Source organism: Solea solea, chromosome 12 (assembly GCF_958295425.1).
Source record: "Solea solea chromosome 12, fSolSol10.1, whole genome shotgun sequence".
Classification (NCBI taxonomy): domain Eukaryota; kingdom Metazoa; phylum Chordata; class Actinopteri; order Pleuronectiformes; family Soleidae; genus Solea; species Solea solea.
The window spans coordinates 22912175-22934601 of record NC_081145.1 but is presented as its reverse complement, the minus strand read 5'-3'; the positions used below and the strand labels follow the sequence as shown (position 1 = coordinate 22934601).

The 22427-nt window shown below is 39.2% G+C and overlaps 1 protein-coding gene across 1 annotated transcript in view; it reads right to left on the bottom strand.

Annotated features, from left to right (window-relative positions):
• Positions 1–22396, bottom strand: part of cftr (CF transmembrane conductance regulator) — a 33405-nt gene extending 11009 nt beyond the window's left edge. The window contains exons 1-18 of the mRNA XM_058644695.1: positions 20357–22396; positions 18676–18786; positions 15328–15439; positions 13537–13752; positions 13047–13136; positions 10656–10819; positions 10296–10421; positions 9157–9403; positions 8948–9040; positions 7029–7205; positions 6603–6794; positions 3018–3112; positions 2319–2405; positions 1192–1978; positions 976–1104; positions 835–872; positions 253–539; positions 84–163 (exon numbers count right to left, since the gene is read on the bottom strand). Of these exons, the coding sequence (XP_058500678.1) occupies positions 84–163; positions 253–539; positions 835–872; positions 976–1104; positions 1192–1978; positions 2319–2405; positions 3018–3112; positions 6603–6794; positions 7029–7205; positions 8948–9040; positions 9157–9403; positions 10296–10421; positions 10656–10819; positions 13047–13136; positions 13537–13752; positions 15328–15439; positions 18676–18786; positions 20357–20409 (3084 nt within the window). The 5' untranslated portion in view covers positions 20410–22396. The remainder of the gene's footprint in view (positions 1–83; positions 164–252; positions 540–834; positions 873–975; positions 1105–1191; positions 1979–2318; positions 2406–3017; positions 3113–6602; positions 6795–7028; positions 7206–8947; positions 9041–9156; positions 9404–10295; positions 10422–10655; positions 10820–13046; positions 13137–13536; positions 13753–15327; positions 15440–18675; positions 18787–20356) is intronic.
• Positions 22397–22427: the final 31 nt, after the last annotated feature.

The following is a 22427-nucleotide window of genomic DNA, read 5'->3' as shown; positions in this document are numbered from 1 at the left end:
AAGCACTGCAGCTTTAACAGCAGAAACAGCAATGACACAGCAAGTTAAGTTACACAATGCATTCTATTGTGTTTGTCAAATACCTGTATGAGGTCAAAGAGCACCAGAGGCAGCATGTCATCTATGGTGGTCATGTCCTTGGTGAATCTATTCATGATGCGACCTGGAAGATGGAAAAAAACAAGGAAAACAAGTGTTTATATTTGTTTTCAGAAAGGCTTAAAAATAAAAAAGGGACAATATGAAAAGCACCTGATTTCATAGTGTTGAGCACAGCCATGGGAGCACGCAGCACCGCGCCCAGCATCTGCTCGTGCAGTCTTTTGGACACAGTGAGTAATGTGTGTACTAATGGGAGACCCCTGAAAATTCCCAGGGCAAGTATACTCTCCGATGTGGCTACAAAGATGTAAACGATGTAGTAAGCACTGGTTGGTGTGACAATGACTGCCAGGTGGACAGGGGGCGCCGAGGCATTAGGGTGCTGCTCACTGATGTAGTTAGGTGATGATGGGTTGGCGCTATCCCTCCAGATCTCGCTGGCAGCACAGAACAAAAAATTGAGAATTAAGCACGGACTGAATCACGAAGAAGATGCACAGAACAAATCAGGAAACTGATACAAAATCTGGCCATTGAACACAAATGAAGCTCAGGAATTTTAACATAACAGCTACAAAAAGGCTGTGAGATGGACATAAACTTCATAAATCATCAAGCAGTTTAGACGAAAACATCAAATTAATAAATGTATTTAATATTTCTGTAGTGGAACAAAAAAAGTAGACAAGTCAAGGTTTCAGAGACTCAATGTCTCAGAAACATAACACTTACTCAGTAATGAGGAAGATGCCAATGACTGAACCAGCAACCTATTGGTAGAAAGAAGAGGGAAAAGAAACATTCACCATTAAATAAATTCACATAACATCAACACAACACAACAAAAAACTAAAAAACTGACAATCGTTTGACCTCAAGAACGAAGACTATGACGATGAAAATGAGGACGTAGACTAAGCTTCTATTGGTGGTGATGTAGCGCAGGTATGTGCTCCATGAGGTAGTTTCAAAGACGTTTTCACGTTCGTCTGCGAAGCATTGCTGTGAAGAAAGAGAAGCACTTGTCACATACAGATATACCAAAAACGCTGATTATTCTATTGAAAAAGGGTTGTAACAAAGTCCTACCTCCATGTCTTCTTCATCCACTTCCTCACTTATGTCATAAACACTGTCCTTGGATAATCGCCGGGCGTAAATGTCCAGCTCAGATGCCAGATCGCACTGAGGAGCGATGGAGAGCTTCCTTCTGAAGGACGACTGCATCTGCTCTCGCCGCTCTTGACCCTGAGCGTTGGTGATGAATGCCAGGACAGACTGCCGCCTCTGCCCATTGAGATGCTGCAACCCATGGTGGTACAGGTTCGACCTGGGGAGGACCTCCTCCACTTGTTCATCCTCCGGTACGACAGAAAATTTTCTCTCTGAGAGTTCCCGAACCCCGTCCTCTATCGTTGTGGACTGGGGTGTGTTTGAAGTATGTTGTGAGTTTCCAATGAAGGAGAACTTGCGGGCAGCTGCCAGGGGACTGAGGATGAGCGACTGTTTGCGTTTTTCTGGGTAGCCATCACTTACAGGATGGCTTTGAGGTCCAGAAACAATTATTGGAGGTGGTGGCTGGCGGAATGACTGTCGCATTGGTTCTGGTCTGAAGCCGGCGGTTTCGTCAATGGAAACCCTGCGGAGTGTCTCTGTAAGAATGGAGCTGCGTCGCTCTGCATTTACGTTGTCATAAGCTTCTAGGCCAAGAAGGAGGGAGCTGAAGTCCGGTCGCTGCGCCTGCAGCTCTGAGAAGGTGCCGTAGAAGTAGCAGTCACCATTGTGCAGCAGAAGGATTTTGTCTGCACGTTTGAGATGGTCCAACTTGCTGGTGACCACAATACGACTTTTGGAGGCCATAAGTTTACAGACACATCTGTGTAGAAAATGGAGATTGTTAAGAAAAACAAGTTTAACAATCAAACAAATATATGCCTCATCAGGGTGGAAAATGACACATTCTATATAAGGCTACTGTATTTTTAATCACAACCACGGTCAGGAACCTGACTGAAGCAAAAATATTCATCCAGCAGAGTCCACCTCTCATCAAAAGAATTCTTTTCTGCCCGACTTAAGGAAAATGGAAAATGAAAAAAAATTCCATTTCCTGAGAAGGTTACAGTAAAGTCAACACAAGAGAAAACCTTGACCTTAAACTTCAGCTATTCCACCCCTCCTCCCCTACATGAAAGACTCTCTGTTGGGATACACACTTCTCAAAGATCTCTTTCTCTGTCACAATGTCCAGGTGGGTGAAAGGCGCATCCAGCAGGTAGAGGTCGGCGTCTTTATACACAGCTCTGAGGGAGAAACACAAACAGACTTAGAAACAGAAGGAAAAAGGAAAACAAATGAAAAATAGAGTAAATGAAGATCTCAGGTCCTTGTGTGGAATAAATCAATAACCGTGAATATTTAGAGTGAAAATAGCAGAAGCCAAAACCCAATAAGTGGCTGCAAATTGATACCAGGAAATTAATCCAATAAATAATGCATGGGGACATGAGACAGACTGGCTGTAAATCATGTAGATTTAAATAACTAATATAGCTCAGCTGAAGCTCTGTATTTATTTACAGCACACAAAATGTAATAAATAAATTGTTATATATACTATATATACTATTTTACACATTGTTTTGTATGGCAAGTTCTTGTTGAGCCCTTTGACCTTCCTCTTAAACTTATATTTCTCATTTAACCAATATAGCAAAGAAGTTGAAGCTTTGTGAAAACAACCCACGAACAACTGACAATGCATAAATTGATTACGCCAACATTATTTCTTCAAGATCATGACCCCTTTTGTCCATTATAGGGTGAATCAAAAGCTGGACAAAACAACGGCACCAATCATGAACTCATCAAGCATGAAGAGCGCTGTCAAATGTTCTGTTTTGGGCAGAACGTACCTGGCCAGGCCGAGGCGAGCCCTCTGACCACCACTCAGGGTTACCCCGCCTTCGCCAAGGAGTGTTTTGTCTTGCTCAGGCAGCAAAGAAAAGTCCTGGAGAAAAGAGCAAGGGGTCAAACACATGCAGGTATTATTGCACAACAGCAGAAATAACAAAACAGTCACTGAATACAGTCAAACCAACTGTCATCGGCCTGCAACTGCTTTACTAGAATCGAATCAAAAATGATAACACTCATTTACTTTTCTCCACGGTGCCTACGCATTTAAAAGTATGTCAATTAAAAGCCTAAAATATGAATAATACTGTGGGGCATGTTGACTACCAGTGTGTTAAATGCTGCAGTCCCTGAAAATAGGCCAGTGGCTTAGAGATGAAGTGAAAGCTCCAACTTGATCTACCAATAAACCTGGGATGAAAACAACATTAACACTAGGCCACTAGGATTTCAAGTTGTTCTTGTAACATTCATTTTTAAACATGACATACAGCATGTCTCCCTAGTAAGTTTAACTTCTGTTCAGCAAATGGACAAAGCTTGTGATGAGCTTTGTACATGTAAACTACTGTCCTCTTAGTTTAGTGTAAGGTTCAGGTTGTCCCTTCACAATGGCCTTAGGGTTAATACAAAAAGGGAGGTTCTTTTCAATGTGGTCTGGATTTAAAAGAAAAACAAACCAGTAGCAGCTTAAGATACATCATGGCTCTCTGTCAGCATAAAAAACAAATTGGAACCAGAAAATAATGAGTGAAAACTAAAAACTAAAGTTTGTTTTTTTTCAACCTGACAATCATTGATAATCAGTCAATATACAAACACCAAAATACAGTATTATTCCAAAGGTAAGCATAGTCAGCAAAAAAAGTACAACACCAAGACACAGTGTGACATGACTTTTACCTGCTAAATGACAGATTCACTGTCAAACCACACAAAAGCCACACACCACACATCAGACAGAAAGATGACAAACGTCACAAGTGGAGACACGCGGTATGGTCAGTGGTAAGTGATAGTGAAAACAGGGACGCCCCACACCAATGAGGATGAAGTGACAGCACAAGTTTATCATCGTTAAAAACTTCCTACCTGTTTATTGTCAGCTTCCGCTGTCCTGACAGGAGCGCATAGGGGATCAAGTTAACAGGTTTGTTTAACAGCTTGTTAAATAAGGCAGCATAGTAAAAAAAAAAAAAAAATGTTGTGTGTCTCACTGAGAACAAAAAGCACTTGCAGGGCCAGCAGCTACAGAATGGAAGCTAAAAAAAATGAGTTTACAGTGGGAAGACCACCCACAGGAGACTGTCTGGGGCTTTTGAGGGCAACAATGGTCAGGAATTACACTCACAAGGCCCGAAACGCCTTGTCTCACTCCTGTCTGTCCAGGTTTGCTTTGTGGGTTTTCCTATAGTAGAATTTACTATTTTTAGTCATATTAAGTCTTTGACGTGACTAATAAGACAAACTGAGAATTATTATTTTGAATTGGTACTGATACCAAATTTTTACCTGTTCATGATGCTTGAGCTTGACTATCTTTTCTTCTTTTTGATTATTATTACCTGAATATTTACTATGAGTATTCCAATTCCTACTGTATAAGCAAATAATTTTACCTCTTCAAAAGGCACAATTAGCGAACAAAAAAATTATTTAATTTTGATTTGATTCATATACTGATTGTGCTAGCCCAAAAAACTCATGTAGCAAACAGGAGGACTTCCTGTCATTGTTTTCACTTTCACACAACACCACAAGTGTGAGTCTTTGATTTTTCTCCAACCTGCTGTTGTTATTTCACTTTCATTGACACCTTTCCTCAAAGACAAAATGAAGGTTGGCTTTACATGCAGATGTCAATATTGCTGCCAGCTCTGTTTGCTGTGACAACATGTTGTGTTTTTATCAAAACCACTGAGGGACCCTCAGTCTTACAGGCAATGGGACATGACAGTATGTAAATATGATGGCATGTTCTGCTGTATTGATTTCAGTAGAGTGAAATAAAAATTAAAAGGGGTTCTCACTGTTATTAAATAGGGATTTCACGATAGCGCTACAACAAAAGGGTCTCATTACCATCTGCTAGGCCAAAACTGTAGTTTTTTTTCAACCAAAAAAACAAAAAAAAGACGAGAGCTAAAGTTACACATAGCCATAAGCAATCAAAATGTGTCTCACACAGCAAGAATAGATGGTCATCAAAATATTGCAAATAAATATCGTTCCACAGATTTTGATTATTTTGATCTATTATTTTGTAAGTATCCAAGATCTCAGGTTTCTCAATCCATTTTGTTAACATATATTATTAAATATGTTCTTTATGTTTCAGAACAACACAAGTTCCAAAACACAAAACATACAAATGAAAGTCCTAATAAGCCAACAGGGCTAATGCTTGCTCACACTGCTCATCTGTGTTGCAATGTCCAATCATTGGGAGCTGAGTGAAAAAAGCTCATATTCCATCCCAGTGAAATAACATGGGATTTCCATGGCAACAGAGGAGACATTATTCTGCTAAGGGGCCATCACTCAACACTGAAGCTCATAAGAGAGTGTCTGTGTATGTGTGTGTGTGTATCGGTGTACAAGACAGAAAGTGCATGTGTGTCTTTGTCTGTGTGAGCATGATAATAGGTGTAGATGTGGACGAGGGAAATTGGAACCCTCTGAACAGACTCCAAAACAAAACAGAACAAGCTGGCTGAGATAACTTTAATACCAACTGCTATGAAACACTTAGCTATTTTTAACTCTAGTTAAATTAGCTGACATTCTAAAACAAAAACAGGTTGCTTTTACATCACTTACTCATATAGCCAGTTATTGGCACGTTTACCACTGGCGTTTAACAGTTGCTGTGGTCAGGAGCTTACGTCAATTACACAAGTTGTTCATTACAGTGTGATACAGCTGTGCATTAGTTTATATCAATTAGTAACCATCAATACAATGTGTTATATTTGTGCTTTTTGTCAGTATTCGTATTATATTTTAAATATTTTTCAGTCTGTTGAGTGCACTGCAATATGAAACCTGTGTATTAGTAATATTTTGGTGAAAAGGACCACAGGTGTTTTGGACACTGCGGTTCCTCATGTGTTGTAATTATATCAAGTGTATTTATATATGAACATTTTGGGAAAATATGAGTGTGAGGCTTCCTGAACACATTGGCCAGATTACTCAACAGATTAAACTGCAATGGTTTCAGAGGACTGAGAAAATGTGCTGGGTCACTATTGACAAACTATACCAATTTAACATCTCAAAAATAAACAAGCAAGTTTCGCCAAGTATCACCGATGAAAAGTATCCTCCTAATCCTCAAAAACCTGACTCGTGCAGACAATCCTCTGCCTTTACAAAGCTACAACAGGAGAGTATGTGGCTCCCTCACAGCAGTGTCTCTGTCACTCAGTGCAGAAGCTCAGTTCATGTCTGTTTTTACTGCTTGTTTTTGAGCACTTTGTATAAGCAGCAACAGGCACAAAGACAAAAGTCCACCTAATCTGCAGAAGAGAGCATGTACACAGGGGAGAGAAAAATAATCACTGATGACAAAAATAATTTACCTCTTCCAGTTGACAGGCCTTGATGATAGAAGTGTAGCGATACTCGTCATAGGTCAGACCAAACAGGATGTTGTCACGAATCGTCCCTGGCATGATCCAGGCAGTCTGTGGTGAGAAAGAGATTCGCCCACTGTGTCTAATTTTACCCTCTGATGGCACCAGCTCTCCAAGGATCATCATGAGCAAGGAACTCTGAAGGAAATGGGGAAAAAATAGGGTTTCTATTCTGCTTCATTTTTATTCTTGGGCATTAAAATGTTGCTTTCAAAGCAACCTGTAATGAGTCAGCACTTAGCGTTTCTGTGGCCTTGCTGGAGGGAACTTTGGCCAGACATCTAACAGTAAATGGATTCAGTAGCGTTTGTGAACTAAGTCTATTCTCCTAAACCGCAGTTTCTTTGGTGAGAGATCATTTCTTTGACCTACTTTTCCTGAGCCAGTGGATCCAGCCACTGCCAGCATCTTCCCCTTCTCCAGGTAAAGGCTAATGTTTCTGAGGACAGGTGTGACGTAGAGGTTGGTGAAGAAGAGGCCGGCATCGCCATTAGGGTGTCCATTTGCTTTGCTCTCTTGCTTTATCTTCTCGAACAGCTCACCAATTCCCTGCATGAAAGGTCACATGAGTCACAAGAGAATAACAAACCCGTCTGGCACCAAAAAAGCAAAAAAGCAGATAATTTGGTACCATCAACACACTTCATGTAGGACAGATGTTAATTTTGACTGAACAAAATCTATGGAGGCAAATTAAACTGGTGGCAAAAACAGGAAATGTGAAACATTAAATCAAATATTCATATTCTAAAATATTAAATACAGTTTTTCATATTCTACATAAATACAGTGTAGAGTGAGTGTGAACTTTAGGCACCGACATGTCAAGCAGCTGTGAGAAACAAGAGATTCTCCAAAGAAGTATTTTCAATGGCCTTACTTCTCTTCATCTGTCACTGTCATCGGTAAAAATTAAGGGTGACACATCTCACTTTCATAAACGGGAAATTCTGCTGGACTCTACTGGCTTAATCACTGACCTCTGTGACATTGCACACCGTTCCTCTACTGGTGGGACCTGCGGTGGTTTGTATAGGACTGTCTGTGCAATTCTTATTCTAATGAGCTGACGTACATGCTGTCAGCAGTAAAGAAAGGCAACACCCCTCCTATTCATGGCAATGGCACATTCCAGGACGTGGAGAAAGCAAGAGGAGAATCTGGGAATTAGGTGATGAACACTACTCTGAATGTGGCAGGGAGACTTGGTGTTCCCAGCAAAGTTTAGTGACGACACCAGAGGAACTAATTATGCAAAGTGTTGGGGGGGGGGGGGGGGGCACCCCCCACACAGAGTTGGGTATTTGTTTTCTCACGATACTGGGTGGTCAATGAATTACACTTGTTATACTAAGTTTACAGCCTCTGCCTGCAGTGATGATGAGGCATTAACTGTTACACCTGTAATACATGGTGGATTTAGGGCTTGTGTAAGTTGAGCTTCTTGAAACATGCCTTTGCCTACATATAGTATTGACACACACATAGTAAATACAGTAAATGTACAATGTTAGCCTCTTTAAAAATAACAATTTCAGCAAAAAAAACACAATATTAATCTGACAATTTCCTCTGATAATAAATATTAGCATAAAGGCAAAGTGAATATTAGCATCAATTCCAACTTCACTTGATATAGTCAGTTTTCGAGGCACGAGCAGCTGCAGTTACACGCATGTACAAATCCATCTACAGAGCCAATTAACCTTAGTGTTTTGGGATCATTTTCAGTCTCAGTCTCACATTCTCACGCACATCTAAGGATGTTAATAATTAATAAACATTCAGATTTTGGTCAATTACACATTGTTAGAAATTGCACAAAGCTGAATCAATATTTTTTTTCCGAGCAAAGGGGAACAGATGCCTTTTTGCAGTGGACTTCAGCATGATGCTGCACCAGGAGCAAACCACAGAACGTTGTGTGTCCATGTCACAAATCAAAACCAGATACTGTGGTATTATTTTCTTTATGTGTGTTATTTATGTGGGCATTGTTTTTAGGTTGAACTTTTGATTGACTGCTGCAAAGTTGTCAAATTTTAAATTTTAGGGATGGAAATTATTTGTTTATTGATTTGTATAGCATCAAATCCCAACATAAAGTGTCTCAAGCCATTTTAAATAGCAAGACTGAGACCTTATAATAACAAAGAGAGAACAAAACTCAGCTGTTCACAATAATATTAATATAATATTAATATTATATGAAAATTCCTGGTAATTAAAACACAATTCTCAACTTGCATGTTGTTTAAATATGAGACGACACTTGGCACACATGAACAAACCTCATCCCATGATGCAGACACGTTGACCAGTTCCACTTCACTTGTGGTAAGATTGTATTCCAGCTCTCTGTACTCCTCCTTCATCAAGTAATCCTACAAATAATCAAAACACACATCTATATATATGAGTGTGTGTTTATTTTGAGGACGTTTTGAATAGTAGTGAAAGCATGTAACTGATATTTCTAACCCCTCCACTCTGGACCCACCTCAATCTTGCTGATCAGTGCCAGGGTGTCATACCACATCTGGATGGAACCCGGCAGCTGGCGGGTCATTGTCATTCGCAGAACCATGCAGTATGACGCTGTGGTGAAGATTCGACGCAGGATGATACCGTTACTCAGTGCATGGGGCACAACGGCTGACACAATGACCAAGATGGCAGAGAAGAAGTATGCGGCACTGTAAAAGTAGCGCAGAGAACCAATCTTCCTCGTCAGCGTCATCTCATCCCTGAGGAGGGAGTGAAAATGAAAGAAAGAAAAGATTAATATGCCCCTTTAACAGTATGATAATTAAAATTCAGTAGTTGCAGTTTATTTAGGCTAGCAGATAAATTCTTTCAACACGACTGCTAAGGCTCTAAATATTTAATTCATTTAATTTTGTTCTCAAAGAGACACATCATGCCGCTATTAACAGTTAAACGGGAAGTCTTGATGTGTCCTCATCAGCTCTGATATTAAAAAAATATTTCTACACACCATGGCATCAAAACTCTTTTTATTATACTTGCCAATTACAGTGAAACCGCTACCACCTTGGTGAAAATGGCACATAACTAACCATGTTACAACAACTCTCTCACTCGGCACTGGGTTAATCATTTTCTCATGGACAGTCAAAGCCATTTCATGTAATGTTGAGTCTTTTTTTTGGTTCAGTTTATCACTCTATATCTGTGATACCTGATATACAGTACATGGACTGTACAAACTGTACACTGGAAATCTGATTAGGGGCTTGATAGTGTCAGTGAAATTGCAAGACAAGCACTGGCTATCATATCTTTACTGCAAACAATCACATGGAAACTAAAGGACTTCATTTCAACCCAACCGTTAGTGATCCAAACCCTATGAGCACACAATTTCAGTATGTTTACAACACTTAAGTTACAGGGGTAACTGTTGCTTTCACTGAAAACATGGAAAACTGACACAGTCACAAAATCAAACATTTGTATTTACTGATTGAGGCAGCAGTGCATCAGCAACTGCTGAGCTGTGATGTAAAATCTCCAAATTTCTCAATGGACTTCTTGTTGTGTCCCTGATAGCAGCTATGTTTTCAGTGAGAGTGAGTCTCAACAGAAATCTCAGCCATACACGCGGTGGTATCTTACTGCCTGATGTTCTTGATGATGGTCTCCATCACTTCCTCCCAGCCATACGCCTTCACAGAGTGGATGTTCTCCACAATCTCAGAGGTGAGAGCCAGGCGGCGGGTGATCATTCCTGCCCTCTTCACCCTGCTCACACGAGACCGATCTTTAGATCATTCACTTAACATCAGTTCTGTGCACACAGATATGCAAGTTGGACACAACCAACAAGATGTGCACATGGCGGCCACTGCGGTGTCTTATCGTCATTTCATACATTCATGCACATCAGATCATGCAAGAATAAATGCACAAATATGCTCATATGCATATCTATGATATATGCATAATGTGAGCACATGTGTGATAGTGCTTCCTCACCGGTGAGGTTGCATCTTCTGTGAGAGCCAGGCCTGGAGGATGCCCAGCAGGGTCAGAGCTGCCAAAGCACAGAAGCCGTTCACCTCGATCAGTTCCCATAACAGACCCACACACAGTATACACTGCAGAGGGCTGATCCACACAAAGTGGGCCAGACCCAAGCTCTGAAAACACACCCAAAGTACACAGAGGTTACCATCAGTGCAATTGGCATCAATGGAAAAGGACATACTGTTCTAAAAACATACACTTACTGCCTGAATGATCGATAGGACAATCTAAAAATAAGAGATGAGAGATTTGATACTCAGTATCAGTGTTGATCCGATATTGATCTATATCACTAGATATGGTATTGGAAAAATAAAAAATTACAAACTATACGATCCATAAACCTTATTACATAAATGCTCAATTAACCACAGGTGACATGGTATAAAGAGACGTGCACCACCATCATCACGTGACCAGCATATGCGTGAGGGCTGCATGTGTCTGTCACACTGCTGGAGCGTTGTGTTTCTAAAATGCCTGATTATACCTAGGTGGTCAAGGCATCCGCACACTGAAAAGTGACGGGCCTGCAAGTCTGGTAAATGTGGATCATCAACATTAAAAAAGGCGGCCATGTGCAACAGAGTAAACAGCCAACTATACAAGCAAACGGGTTGGCAAAATGACCGGGCTGTCTGACGCACAATTTAGTAATTCACCTGAAAGAGAATCAACTCAAATTCTACTAAATATCAACCTCCCTTCTCTCACAAACATCACACACACAGAGCCATACTACATAACTCAGACTGCATTGGGCACATCCAAGCCAGGTGATAATTGTCTCAAAGCAGGTGGCAGTATGTTTCTACATTCATCGCCTCAGTGAGACTCAGTCTACACACACATCAACACAACACACACACGCTTGCCCTCGAGCTATGTTAACTTGCATTGTAAGATATTCGTTTCAACGCTGGTTAGCAGGTACATAACACTTTGCTTTGTACACACACACCTAATTGTAGTTGAATGTGTAGTGATCCAGATCATTTGTTCTCTAAGTGTCATTCAGTATAGTCAATTGTTTGGTAATAAGATGGATTCACTGAAGTTAGTGGGGGGGGGGGGTGAATTGTCATTGTTTTTCCCTCAAACCCTTCTACCAGGTGGCGAGTGGAAAACTACTGCATGGCTCCTAGACTTTGAATTGCTGCATATAAAAAAAATACAAAATGGATTTCACTGAAATGCATTTGCATGATTCACATTTTTAACAAATGTCCTCATTAATCTCTAACTGACAAGTAACATAACATTTCAACTCCAGTAAGCAGATTCACTCACTACTGACTGCTACTCATGCATTGCTCTATGTAGCATGTCACCATGCATTAGATAATTTAGTTTTCAGTGGACAGCAAGCCAATAACATTCCCTGGACATGCAAGTAATAAACTTTCATTTCGTCTAATGCATTCAGTTGTTGTTAGCTTATAAATTAACTGTAAAATCTTAGTTGCGGTATGTTAACAGAACACGAGTGACCTACTACGGGCTGCTGACAAGTTTTATTTTGCTACTGAATGCTTTGTATCATGAGTGGAACAACATGTGGCCTCTATAGAATGTGATTAAACCTATTGTAGAGATGGTGAAATGTAAGGAGAAATGTTTGGGAAAAACAAGCAGTGCTTCGATCAGATAATTCCAGGATGATGCCTCAGGGGTTTGTCTCACATGTTCTACTTTTAAAAGTGTTTACCTTCTTTCAAAGAAGGTAAATATGTTTATATGTAAACCTATGTCACAACTTTAACAGGAAATAAGGAAAAAAACAATAGATCCTCTTCAATGCACCTGCACAGAGACTATTATGAACCTGGAAGCTGTTACGATCAGGCCCTTTGTCGTCTTCACATATGTGTCTGATACTGGTAAAATCAGTGGAATCAGATATTGGAAAAAGAAAAATGTCAAACTCCCTACAGATCACATAAATGCTTCACTGAGCACAGGCTGTAAAAAAATTTCTTTACAAGGGTGGAATATCTGTTACACAGCTGGAGTGTTATGTTTTTGAAATGGCAAGGTATGGCTAGTGCTAAATGCATTAACACGAATGTGATTTTGACAGCTCAGTATCTGAAAAGATATCAGTATCAGTAGAAACACAAAACTCAGAGATTTTGGCATAGATATTGGACATGAAGAGGTGGAAGCCAGCCCTAACGTAAATGCAGTCAGGAACAAATGTAGCATGTCTGATAGCCAGAGGTTCAGCCACTTAGTGTATGACAAGAACTTAGCATTAACAGCAGAGTGTGGGACAGTGTCATGGAATGAAAAGACCTGCTCTATCATATGTGTAATTTAAAGATGTTTGAAATTTCTCACCTCATCCAGCTTGTTGAGATGGGCGGACATCAAACTGACCAGCTGACCGGTGCTGATTTTGTCCAAGACACGGCTGGATAACTTCAGGGTCTGCAAAGGTCACATGTCAGAGTTGAGTCAAAGCACAATGGGGAAAAAAAGACAATTGAACGAGAGGAAGCTATTGACATGTGATAGAGCTTTGACATCATGCTGTCACACGCCTCACAGCAGCCCGACGACTGCTACTGCTGGACTTTCACAAGTTTTCTTCGAATGTACAGTCAGACATGCCAAACAAGGCTGAGACATTTAAATTGATGAGGCAGCTCTGAACTATGGATTTAAATAAAAAGGGGACAACAAAGACAACTTCTAAAAAAGTGTGGTTGAGTTCCAGTCACTGTCTGATGCAAGAACTGGAATTTAATATTTTTATTTTGATTATTTATGTAATTAGGAAATAGGAGTTTTAATTCCACAAGAGTATTACTAGCTTTTCTCCCCTTACCTTTTTGTATATAAGACTGAAGAGGGCGATGCGGATCTGCATACCCAGGTGGTGCAGACCAAAGATGGCAGGCTGCAGTAGGAGGAAGCGAACAGTGAAGAGCAGGGTTAGTCCCAGTGCCAGGTAATAACCCTGGCCCCGCTCTGGAGCATGGAACGGGTCAAATGATGCAATGATACGACCCAAAAGCTGTGGCTGCACCGCCTTGGAAGCCTCCTATGAAAAGAGAGATGGCAATGAGACAAAAAAAGTATTTAATATAAAATGAAATTCCCTCTAGTTGAGTTACTTCAATTAAGTTATTTTAGTTCATTAGCTTCACTTCATTATTATAATTAGTTCAATTAGTTCTTATTCATCCAGGTCCCCTTTACCAAATGTCTTAGATTCAGCAGAAACTGGACATGTAGGTTTCTCGAAAGTTATAGTTGTATTCAGTTGTAGTTTTTTAAAGATAACTACAAACCAGTTGCAACTGATTCAACGTCCTTTGGACAGTTCAAATAATTTATCATTCATAAGATTATTTAATTCAATTTACTGCTGTAGTGCATATGGAAGAACAACAAAATATCCAAAAACCGTTCAAAATACAGAAGGAAATTACATGTCCCAATTCAAGGAATGATGACAACTCAACTGAAATTCAGTTAAATATTCAGAAACATTAAACCAACAAATTCTCTTGGCTTTCATGACAAAGCTTCACCATTTTCCCACACAGCGTCTTTAACATCTAACGGTTATTTTTGTCGTCATGGCCACCACCTTCAATCGCACCTCAGCTTACACAACTGTTGCTGTTACCACAGTGACCATAAGGCCAGGACAGTGAGAGGTGCTGTGACACTGTGGTGTGACATGCTTGTGATGTTTGAGCAGCACTGTCCATCTACAGGACCTCTCCAATGGGACACAGCAGTCGGCAGGTACCCCCCCACACACACACTAGGGGTTGGAATCATAGGGCACTTCATGATACAATACGCGAAACATGGTCTACGATACCAATAATATCACGATTCACGATACAACAATTCTGTGATAATAAATATATAGTGTATATATTGCAAAACAATCATTTAGTGATACATCACGATATCTGTCAAACTAAAAAAAACGAAACGCCAATGAAAAGTTAAAAGTGCAGGATTTCTGTATTTATTCATAGAGAACCAAGTGCATAAAGTCTATGTATTGAACGTGGATGGGGCATGTCTTAATGTAGCTTTCTCCACCATTATCCCACTGTAAACTCTTCTTCAGCCAGGTAACTTCCACACAAGTTTTCCCTCGTTCCCTGCTGGTGCCAATCCCAGCTGCCATAGGGTGAAAGGCGGGGTACACCCTGGACTCTGGGCCAACACTCTCACATTCACAACTCTGGTCAATTTAGAGTGTTCAATTCACCTCTACATGTTTTTACCTGGAGAAAACCCACTCACACACAGGAGAACATGCTAACTCAATACAGAAAGACCCTTGTTCCAGCTGGGTCGCAAACCCGGGACTTTAGCTGCATATGCAACAGTGCTAACCACTACACCATTGATTTATGGGACGCTAATCATCAGATTAGAGGTAAGATGTCCTTTTGATGTCACAATTAACAGATATTGTACAGTGTCACATTCAAATGAAAGAAATTCTGCTTTACCTGAAAAACTACCTCTTATGGTTGCAGTTTATATCTACAACACCTGATGAACCTCTTCTGGTCGAGTTAACACCACCCTCTCTGAGTCAAGTTATGTCTGATCTGTTTCCACCACGTAGCAATGACAAACTCACCCCGAGGTAGAGGAGGATACCAAAGAAGGCGAAAGGGCCAAAGAAGCAACGGGCCAGTGCTCGCATCAGCCGGGGCTTGATCTTGGCTGACACCACCTCCCTGTCCCATTCTCTGCGGGGAGGACAAAATTACAACACAGTTTAACAATAGAGCAGGCCAGGTGGGCAGGGTGAACAACACATGTACCAGTCAAATGCCAACAAAATTTGGCTGTGGCTTTTCTATTTGTCCAATAGTGCTACTTTGGCAACAGAGCAACCTCCAGTATTTAACTGTTCTTTCAACAACTTTAGCTGGTGATTCAGCCTCAGCTGTACAGGGTAAAGGGAGATTTTTTGCATTGCTAATGTGAGTATTCCTGAAGAAAAAAATTACGATTAATAATACTTATTATTAATTTAAAGTTTTTTTCTTCAGGCTAATCGGGTAGTAATTTAGAAGTAGCAAGTCACGCCGCCCCTTCGATTTACAGATTTTTATCAAAGCAGTTTTGGATATTGCCTATTATGGCCTTAATTTGTTTTAAAAGCTTGTTACAGTTCTGTTAGATTAACTTCCCACAGAAGCCATAGCAGGCAGCTACAGTGAGTAGCTGCATTGTTCCGCGGCTCATTTATAACCAAAGTGATCTGGCTGAGCTTCAGTGGTGAGTGATGAGAGAAGAAGTGATGAACAGAAAGGAAGAGGGATGCAAAAAAAGGAGCAAAGAGGAAAAAAGGGTCAACAAAGAAGAGTGATAATGGAATACAATTCTTAAAACTTCTATACAATCAATTCATCTGTAGATAATTTTCTGGATTAAGCCATTAGTTGTTTGGTCCATAAATTGTCAGACATCGGTTTCCAGGTTTCCAAAACCTTCAAATTCCTCATTTTGTCAACAAACAATAATTATTTATTTAATAAGAAAATCTGACAGCTTGTTTAAATTGTTAAAATTAAATAGTTGAACTAAAAACTAAAACACCCAAATTGTTGACAATAAATGTAAATGTAATTAATAATCATTTTCTCAAGAATTAACCAACAATTCAGCTCTTTAAAAGTCTCTGAGATTAGTTTCTTCATTGATTCTAACATTATAGTGAATTGTGTATCAGCAGTGAGATTAAATATACAAGCACATTAGCTTCCTATTAGTGTATCTACATCAGTGCCACTACAAGGCTGTATTTAACTTTCCTGTTACATTCCTTCAGTCATAGCCAGCTCAAGTTTTAGGACAGCAGCAGTGCCACAACAAATTAATAGAGAAACTAATTAGGGAATAAAAAAACACCATCATACACACCCCGGCAATGTCAGACTCCTCATTATTGACCATGCCTGAATACTGAATTCCATGTTCATGTTCCATGAATTGTTAACCACTCCTCTTCTCCCATATTTACATTTTATAAATAATTTCTCTTGCATAATCATGTGACAAACAAAAGTTAAAGTGAGTTGATACTCCGGTCTTGAGAATCTGTATTAAGAGTAAAGGTTGAATCATGTCAAAAGAACTGTTGTGTAAATACTTAAATATAGACATACAACATTAACTGTATGTATTTTGTCTTATATTAATTTTGAAACCATTTATTATCAAGGTTAGTACTTAAAACTATTTTCTTCCTTGTGATGCATACATCAGCATACTGAACACCTTACTAAGCCAGAACATTGTAGTATAAATGTCCTAGTATTGAAGTGAGAGGGTGACGAAGAGGCTCACGATAAACAGTACGTTTTAATGGAAGGTAAAGTTCATGTTCCCAGAAGCCCTCACTGTTTGTCTGATCAGAATAATAGAAGCCAAATCACCCACCACTGCTCATTCATCACCCAGTGGGTTCTGGGCCCTTTTTAAAGGTTGACATTTAAACACTCATCTACACTATGGCATTCTGGCATCGTTCAGAGTGACGCAAGGGGTGACCAAGTAGGAGGGTCAGCGTGGGACACTGCTACGGTTGTTAGGCAAAATTACTACTATACTACTTTACTACTAAAAGGTAAATTACTGCAAAAAGGTGACAGAAATGAAACAGAACTAACAGAGTGGGACAAAGACACAAAATTGAGAAAGTATTTTAGTAATGCAGTAAAGCGTAATTTAATTTATAAAGAAGGCGATTGATTAAAAAGTGAGGGCAAAAATAGATATGGCATCCTACAAAAGGAAAAAAATATGAAGAGGAGGGGACAGAGAAAGTAAACATGAGCAATAAGAAAATAAAGAGATATGGAGGAAGAAAAACAAACAGTAAAAATAGAAGGTGAGAAGAAAAAAACAGAGACAGTGAAAACAAGGGTTAACTTTGTCCATCATCTGTTGTCTGGTTGTTTGTTTGGCCCACACTGGTTTGGTTATGTCAAGCACAGTATAAATGCCAGCCCATATTTTAACTTCACTTTGAGAGAAGGATGACCAATTACCTGCTACTGTAAACACATGTAAAGGGCACGTATTAAAAACACCAAGACTGGAAGCTGTCGAAGCGGTGCATGCACATATCAGACACAGTTGTAGATTTCATGGAGTTATCAGAGAGATAGTCAATCTGGCACATTTGCTGCTCTTTTGTGTGCTATTATTAAACAAGAGTACAAAATTTTTAGTTTAGTAACATGGTGGCATTTAAAAAAAATATATACTGACAGTTTTCATTACCTCCTATGGGTTTATAAGATTATCATATAATATACGAGGTTTGCTAGCCTGTGACATGAGAAGACTAAGCAAAAATATGAACCACAAGGGCCACAAAGAGCCACATAACCTATCCTTTAAAGCCATGGTTCTCAAACTGTGGTATGTGTACCACCAGTTGTACGTAAGCTTTCTCTGATGATACTGTTACTGTTCTACTGTATATATCAGGGTATGTGATGGCAGCGGAGCTGAGGAATTTTAACCCGAGAAAATTAAACAAACATTAAAGTAACAAACAACCTAAAAATTAAAATAAATTAAATAATAATGATTAGAGTCACCTTAGCTCTCACTCCATTTTAATCTAATTTCTTTATACCAGTGTCTGAAGTTACTGGGAATAAATCTACCTCCTGGGAAAAATCTGTAGTTGATTTTTCTCGGCCTATTTACACCACTGTATGTTAACGTTGCAGATAATGGAGTTATTTCAAAAGCTCAATATTTTTTCAGGTGGTAATTGGTAGAAAAGTTTGAGAACCACTGATCTAAAAGGTTAACTTCAGAGACTCATGAAGAAAAGGGAAAAGGGATGGATAGTCCACGTAGCAAATCTTTTTATGAGCATGGGGTATAGCTTACAATGCAGTAAAAGTCTAAGTAAATAAATAAATACACACAGAAGTACTATACTATAGAGTGCACAAACCTTTCGAGTCTCTCAGAGAGGTTGTCTGCCAAATCAAATGAAGGAGCCTTGTACACATCTGACAGATCCAACTTCTTTCTGAAGCCTTTCCTCAACAGCGGTGACATCCACCTGAACAAATATCAGCCATTAAGACAGAAAACTAGAAAAATGTCATGCATAGTATTATTGTTTTGCTGTCTTATAAATATCCTCTACTTATTTTGATTTCTGACAATGAAGATAATATCAATATCCATCCATCCATTATCTACTGCTTTATAGGCGGGGTACAGCCTAGACAGTCAATAGGTCAATATGATGCAGGTAAAACACTGAATGAAAGACGTGATAATATCAGTGAATATTCTATAAAATGAAATACTTCTGGAAAACCTTTATTTCATTGCAGTGACTTATAAAAGCTGTCCAACTCGCCAACATACAGTTATAGTGATTTATTTTAAATTGACACAAGGGGGAGCTTGTATCTTTCCATTCATTCCAGGAACTTATAATTTCATATTTATTTTATAGATTCTTGTTTTTCCATTTGAAGGTGTTTATAAAAACATGTATCGTGTTTTTGCGACATTACAATATGCACTTTTTGTGGTGTAAAAGATTTTGCAATGCTAGTAACATATTTTTGTATAATTAGAACATTTTGTCTTTGCAAACACAAGTTATATTTTTGCATGTGATTGTGTGATATTTCGACATTTTGTAACCTTTTCACTAATGTAAATTATGTATATTTGTAATGTTAGCATGTTTTGTAACACTACATTTGGTAAAATAAATTTGCCAATTACATTAGTCATTACAACATATTGTATTTGCAACAATTATCAATGGCTAACGTAATGGATTTTGTTGTATCATTACAACATACGGTAACATTTTTGCTAATGCAAGTAATGTATTTTGTAAACACAAGTTTAGTAATGTGCGTTTTTAGTAACATTTTCACATTTTACACCATTCTTTACTAACTTATGTTATGTTAGCAACGTTTCTATGATATTTTGTAATGTTGTTTTGCCAACATAAGTATTGTTAACATTGTTTATTCTGTATACAAGTTTGAAGAAATTGTGCACAAACACAGACAAATGACGGTAGAATATGGACTTAAATTCACTTAAATTTCCAAATCAAAATTAAGCTTTTATTAAAATAGAATAATCGCAATAATATCGTGAATCGCAATTACTTTGATTGTGATAATTCTGGTAGAAGATTTACAACTGCTATTGTGATAATATGACTGGATATTCTTGAAAATTAAATATTAAAACTACCTAAATCTCAACAATAGGAATACGATACACGACAGTATTAATGTACCTAATGTGGTGACTGATTATTATCGCGAGGTTCCAGGACTTGAGAACTTGGGATTCCTCAGGTCAGCTCGGCTCTCACGCCTGGAATAAATAACACTAAACCAATCTGTTTAAATTAATATACGAGTGGAATAACTTTGTTAGTTTAATCAAAGAACAAAACTACTTTAACGTTCCTCAGGGGAGCCACACAATTGCTAATAATTGACAATATAAACGGATCCCGCACGCGTCAAACACCACCCAAACCTGGAGTTTTTTGTTGTTTTTTTTAAAATTTATTTTCTGCGTCCCCACTTTGCCGTCTAGACTCAGTAAAATGACGGATGAATAAAAAAACACGTGCGTCTTACCAGAAGAAAAACTTGGAGAAGAAGTTTGCATCTTCCACAGGTGACTTCTGCATCCTAAGTGCGCCGCCAGTTTGCTTTCTCTGCACCTGAGTCGTGTCCGTGCGCGGCGCTCACATTTGCGTGTCCCCCCCCACCCCCGCGTGGCTCCGCTCCAACAGACTCTACTCTGCTCGTCTGATCCAGCAGATTCCACTGTGTGAGTCCGACAGATAAAATTATGTCACCGTTCAAGTATCTGGATCTGTGTCCTCTGTGAGTCTCTGCGGTCAGTCGCCTCCTCTGGTTCCACTGGTCCCACTCTGTCCCTGTATCTGGTGTCTGTCTTCTCCTCACTCCCTGAGTGTCTCAGTGTGACAGTGGGAGGACAGTCCATCCTTTATGAGCTCGCAAAAACCTGCGAAATCCTACGTCATTTCCACACTGACGAGCACACGTTTCATGTTGTGGCAACAAGATGAAGAGGCAAAAAGCCCATGAGGCCACTTGAGCCCATTTACTGTATTATTGATCCATTAAACTACTGTAGCAGGCAATGCAGGGAACAGTGAGATTCATTTCAATCATTATTTAACGACCACTTGTGTCCTCCTTTTGCCAAGTCCCTTCTAAGTAGTACAAAATAACAAAATAGTAGTAAAAGTGTAAAGAAAGTGCTTGGTCCAACTTCCTTAACCTACGTGAAAATGTAATTAACATATGCATCCTTTACTTTTTGAGTAAATAACTCAGATGTCACCACCAGAGTCACTGTTGCTGGCTGCTTGACTGAACTTTAACTTTTTCATTTCACTCAACTCAGCTGCTTTCCCATCACTCACAAAAAAAACAAAACAACAACAATAGGAACAGTTCTGGGACATCTAAACCAACGTGAAACTTTGTTATCAGCTTCAGGCTATGTTCAGTTTCAGGAGAGGGAGGATCAAAACCTCCAGACATTCCACACGGGAACACAGATAAAATGTGAGGATGTGGTGGACAGCCTTTCGCTTTGCGAGTATCTCGACACACAAACTGTCTTATCTTTGCGGTCTGCGCTTATGCAGTAGTTTTCATCAGTAAAGCCACAAGTGTGGTGAATCTGGTAATAGAAAAACACTCTCACTGAGCTCTTTTAAGGACACCTGCTCATTCATGCAGATATCCCAGTCATGTTGTAGTAGAATCAGCACAGGAGCATCATTAAAACCATAGTCTAACCCTTAAAGTGTAGCTGAATGAGGAACTGACAGATAAAGTGCTCACTGATACGATACTCTGAGGCTAGCTCTTGGGTTGAGGGCAGAGTCAATAAAAATGTCTTCCAACCAAGTTGTTGGTTTATTGAAGATTTGTTGTGCACTGACTCATTATTGCTGAGAGACAGGAATGTTACAAGCCTTGTCCAGAAGAAGCACGACCTCTACTGGGCATTTTCTGTCCTGTGCAGCCAGTTAAGATTGTGCCATCTGTAGAAGTTGTCACTTTATAAGTTAATACCTCATACATCAGTGTCAATAGATGACACCCTCGAGACAGGGCTGCACTGTCATTTTGCCTAATAAAGCGATACAGCGTCCACAAAAGTAGGATTTATCGTAAGACCTTTAAATCAGACTTCATTAATTTAAGTGTACCTAATAAAGTTTAATGATTGTCACAGTTCCTCCACTCACATTAGATAGCTCCTAAATTATAGCTTGCCAAATATGGTATTATTACTTGGTATCTTAAACATCACTTTTATCATACATAGTATTTGTAACTTTTGGAAGGCTTGAAGCTTTTATTTTTTATTGTAATATATAATTCCAGGTTACATTTTATATTTTAGTCTTCTCCAAGGAGGTCATGCTTTTGGCGGCATTTCTATCGCATCTATTTGACTTTGATTTGTATGACATTGTCTGATGTTAAGCATGGCCCAGTGCAGTGAAGACATGTTGAGATTTTAATGCTAATGCAAATACAGATTGGTTTTTACAGATCTTGATTATATTTTATAATATTACCCCTGCCACATAAAGGGTGTTTTTGTCTGAGTGTCTGACTCTGAACAGCATAACATAAACAGTAAAGGGTAGATTTTGAT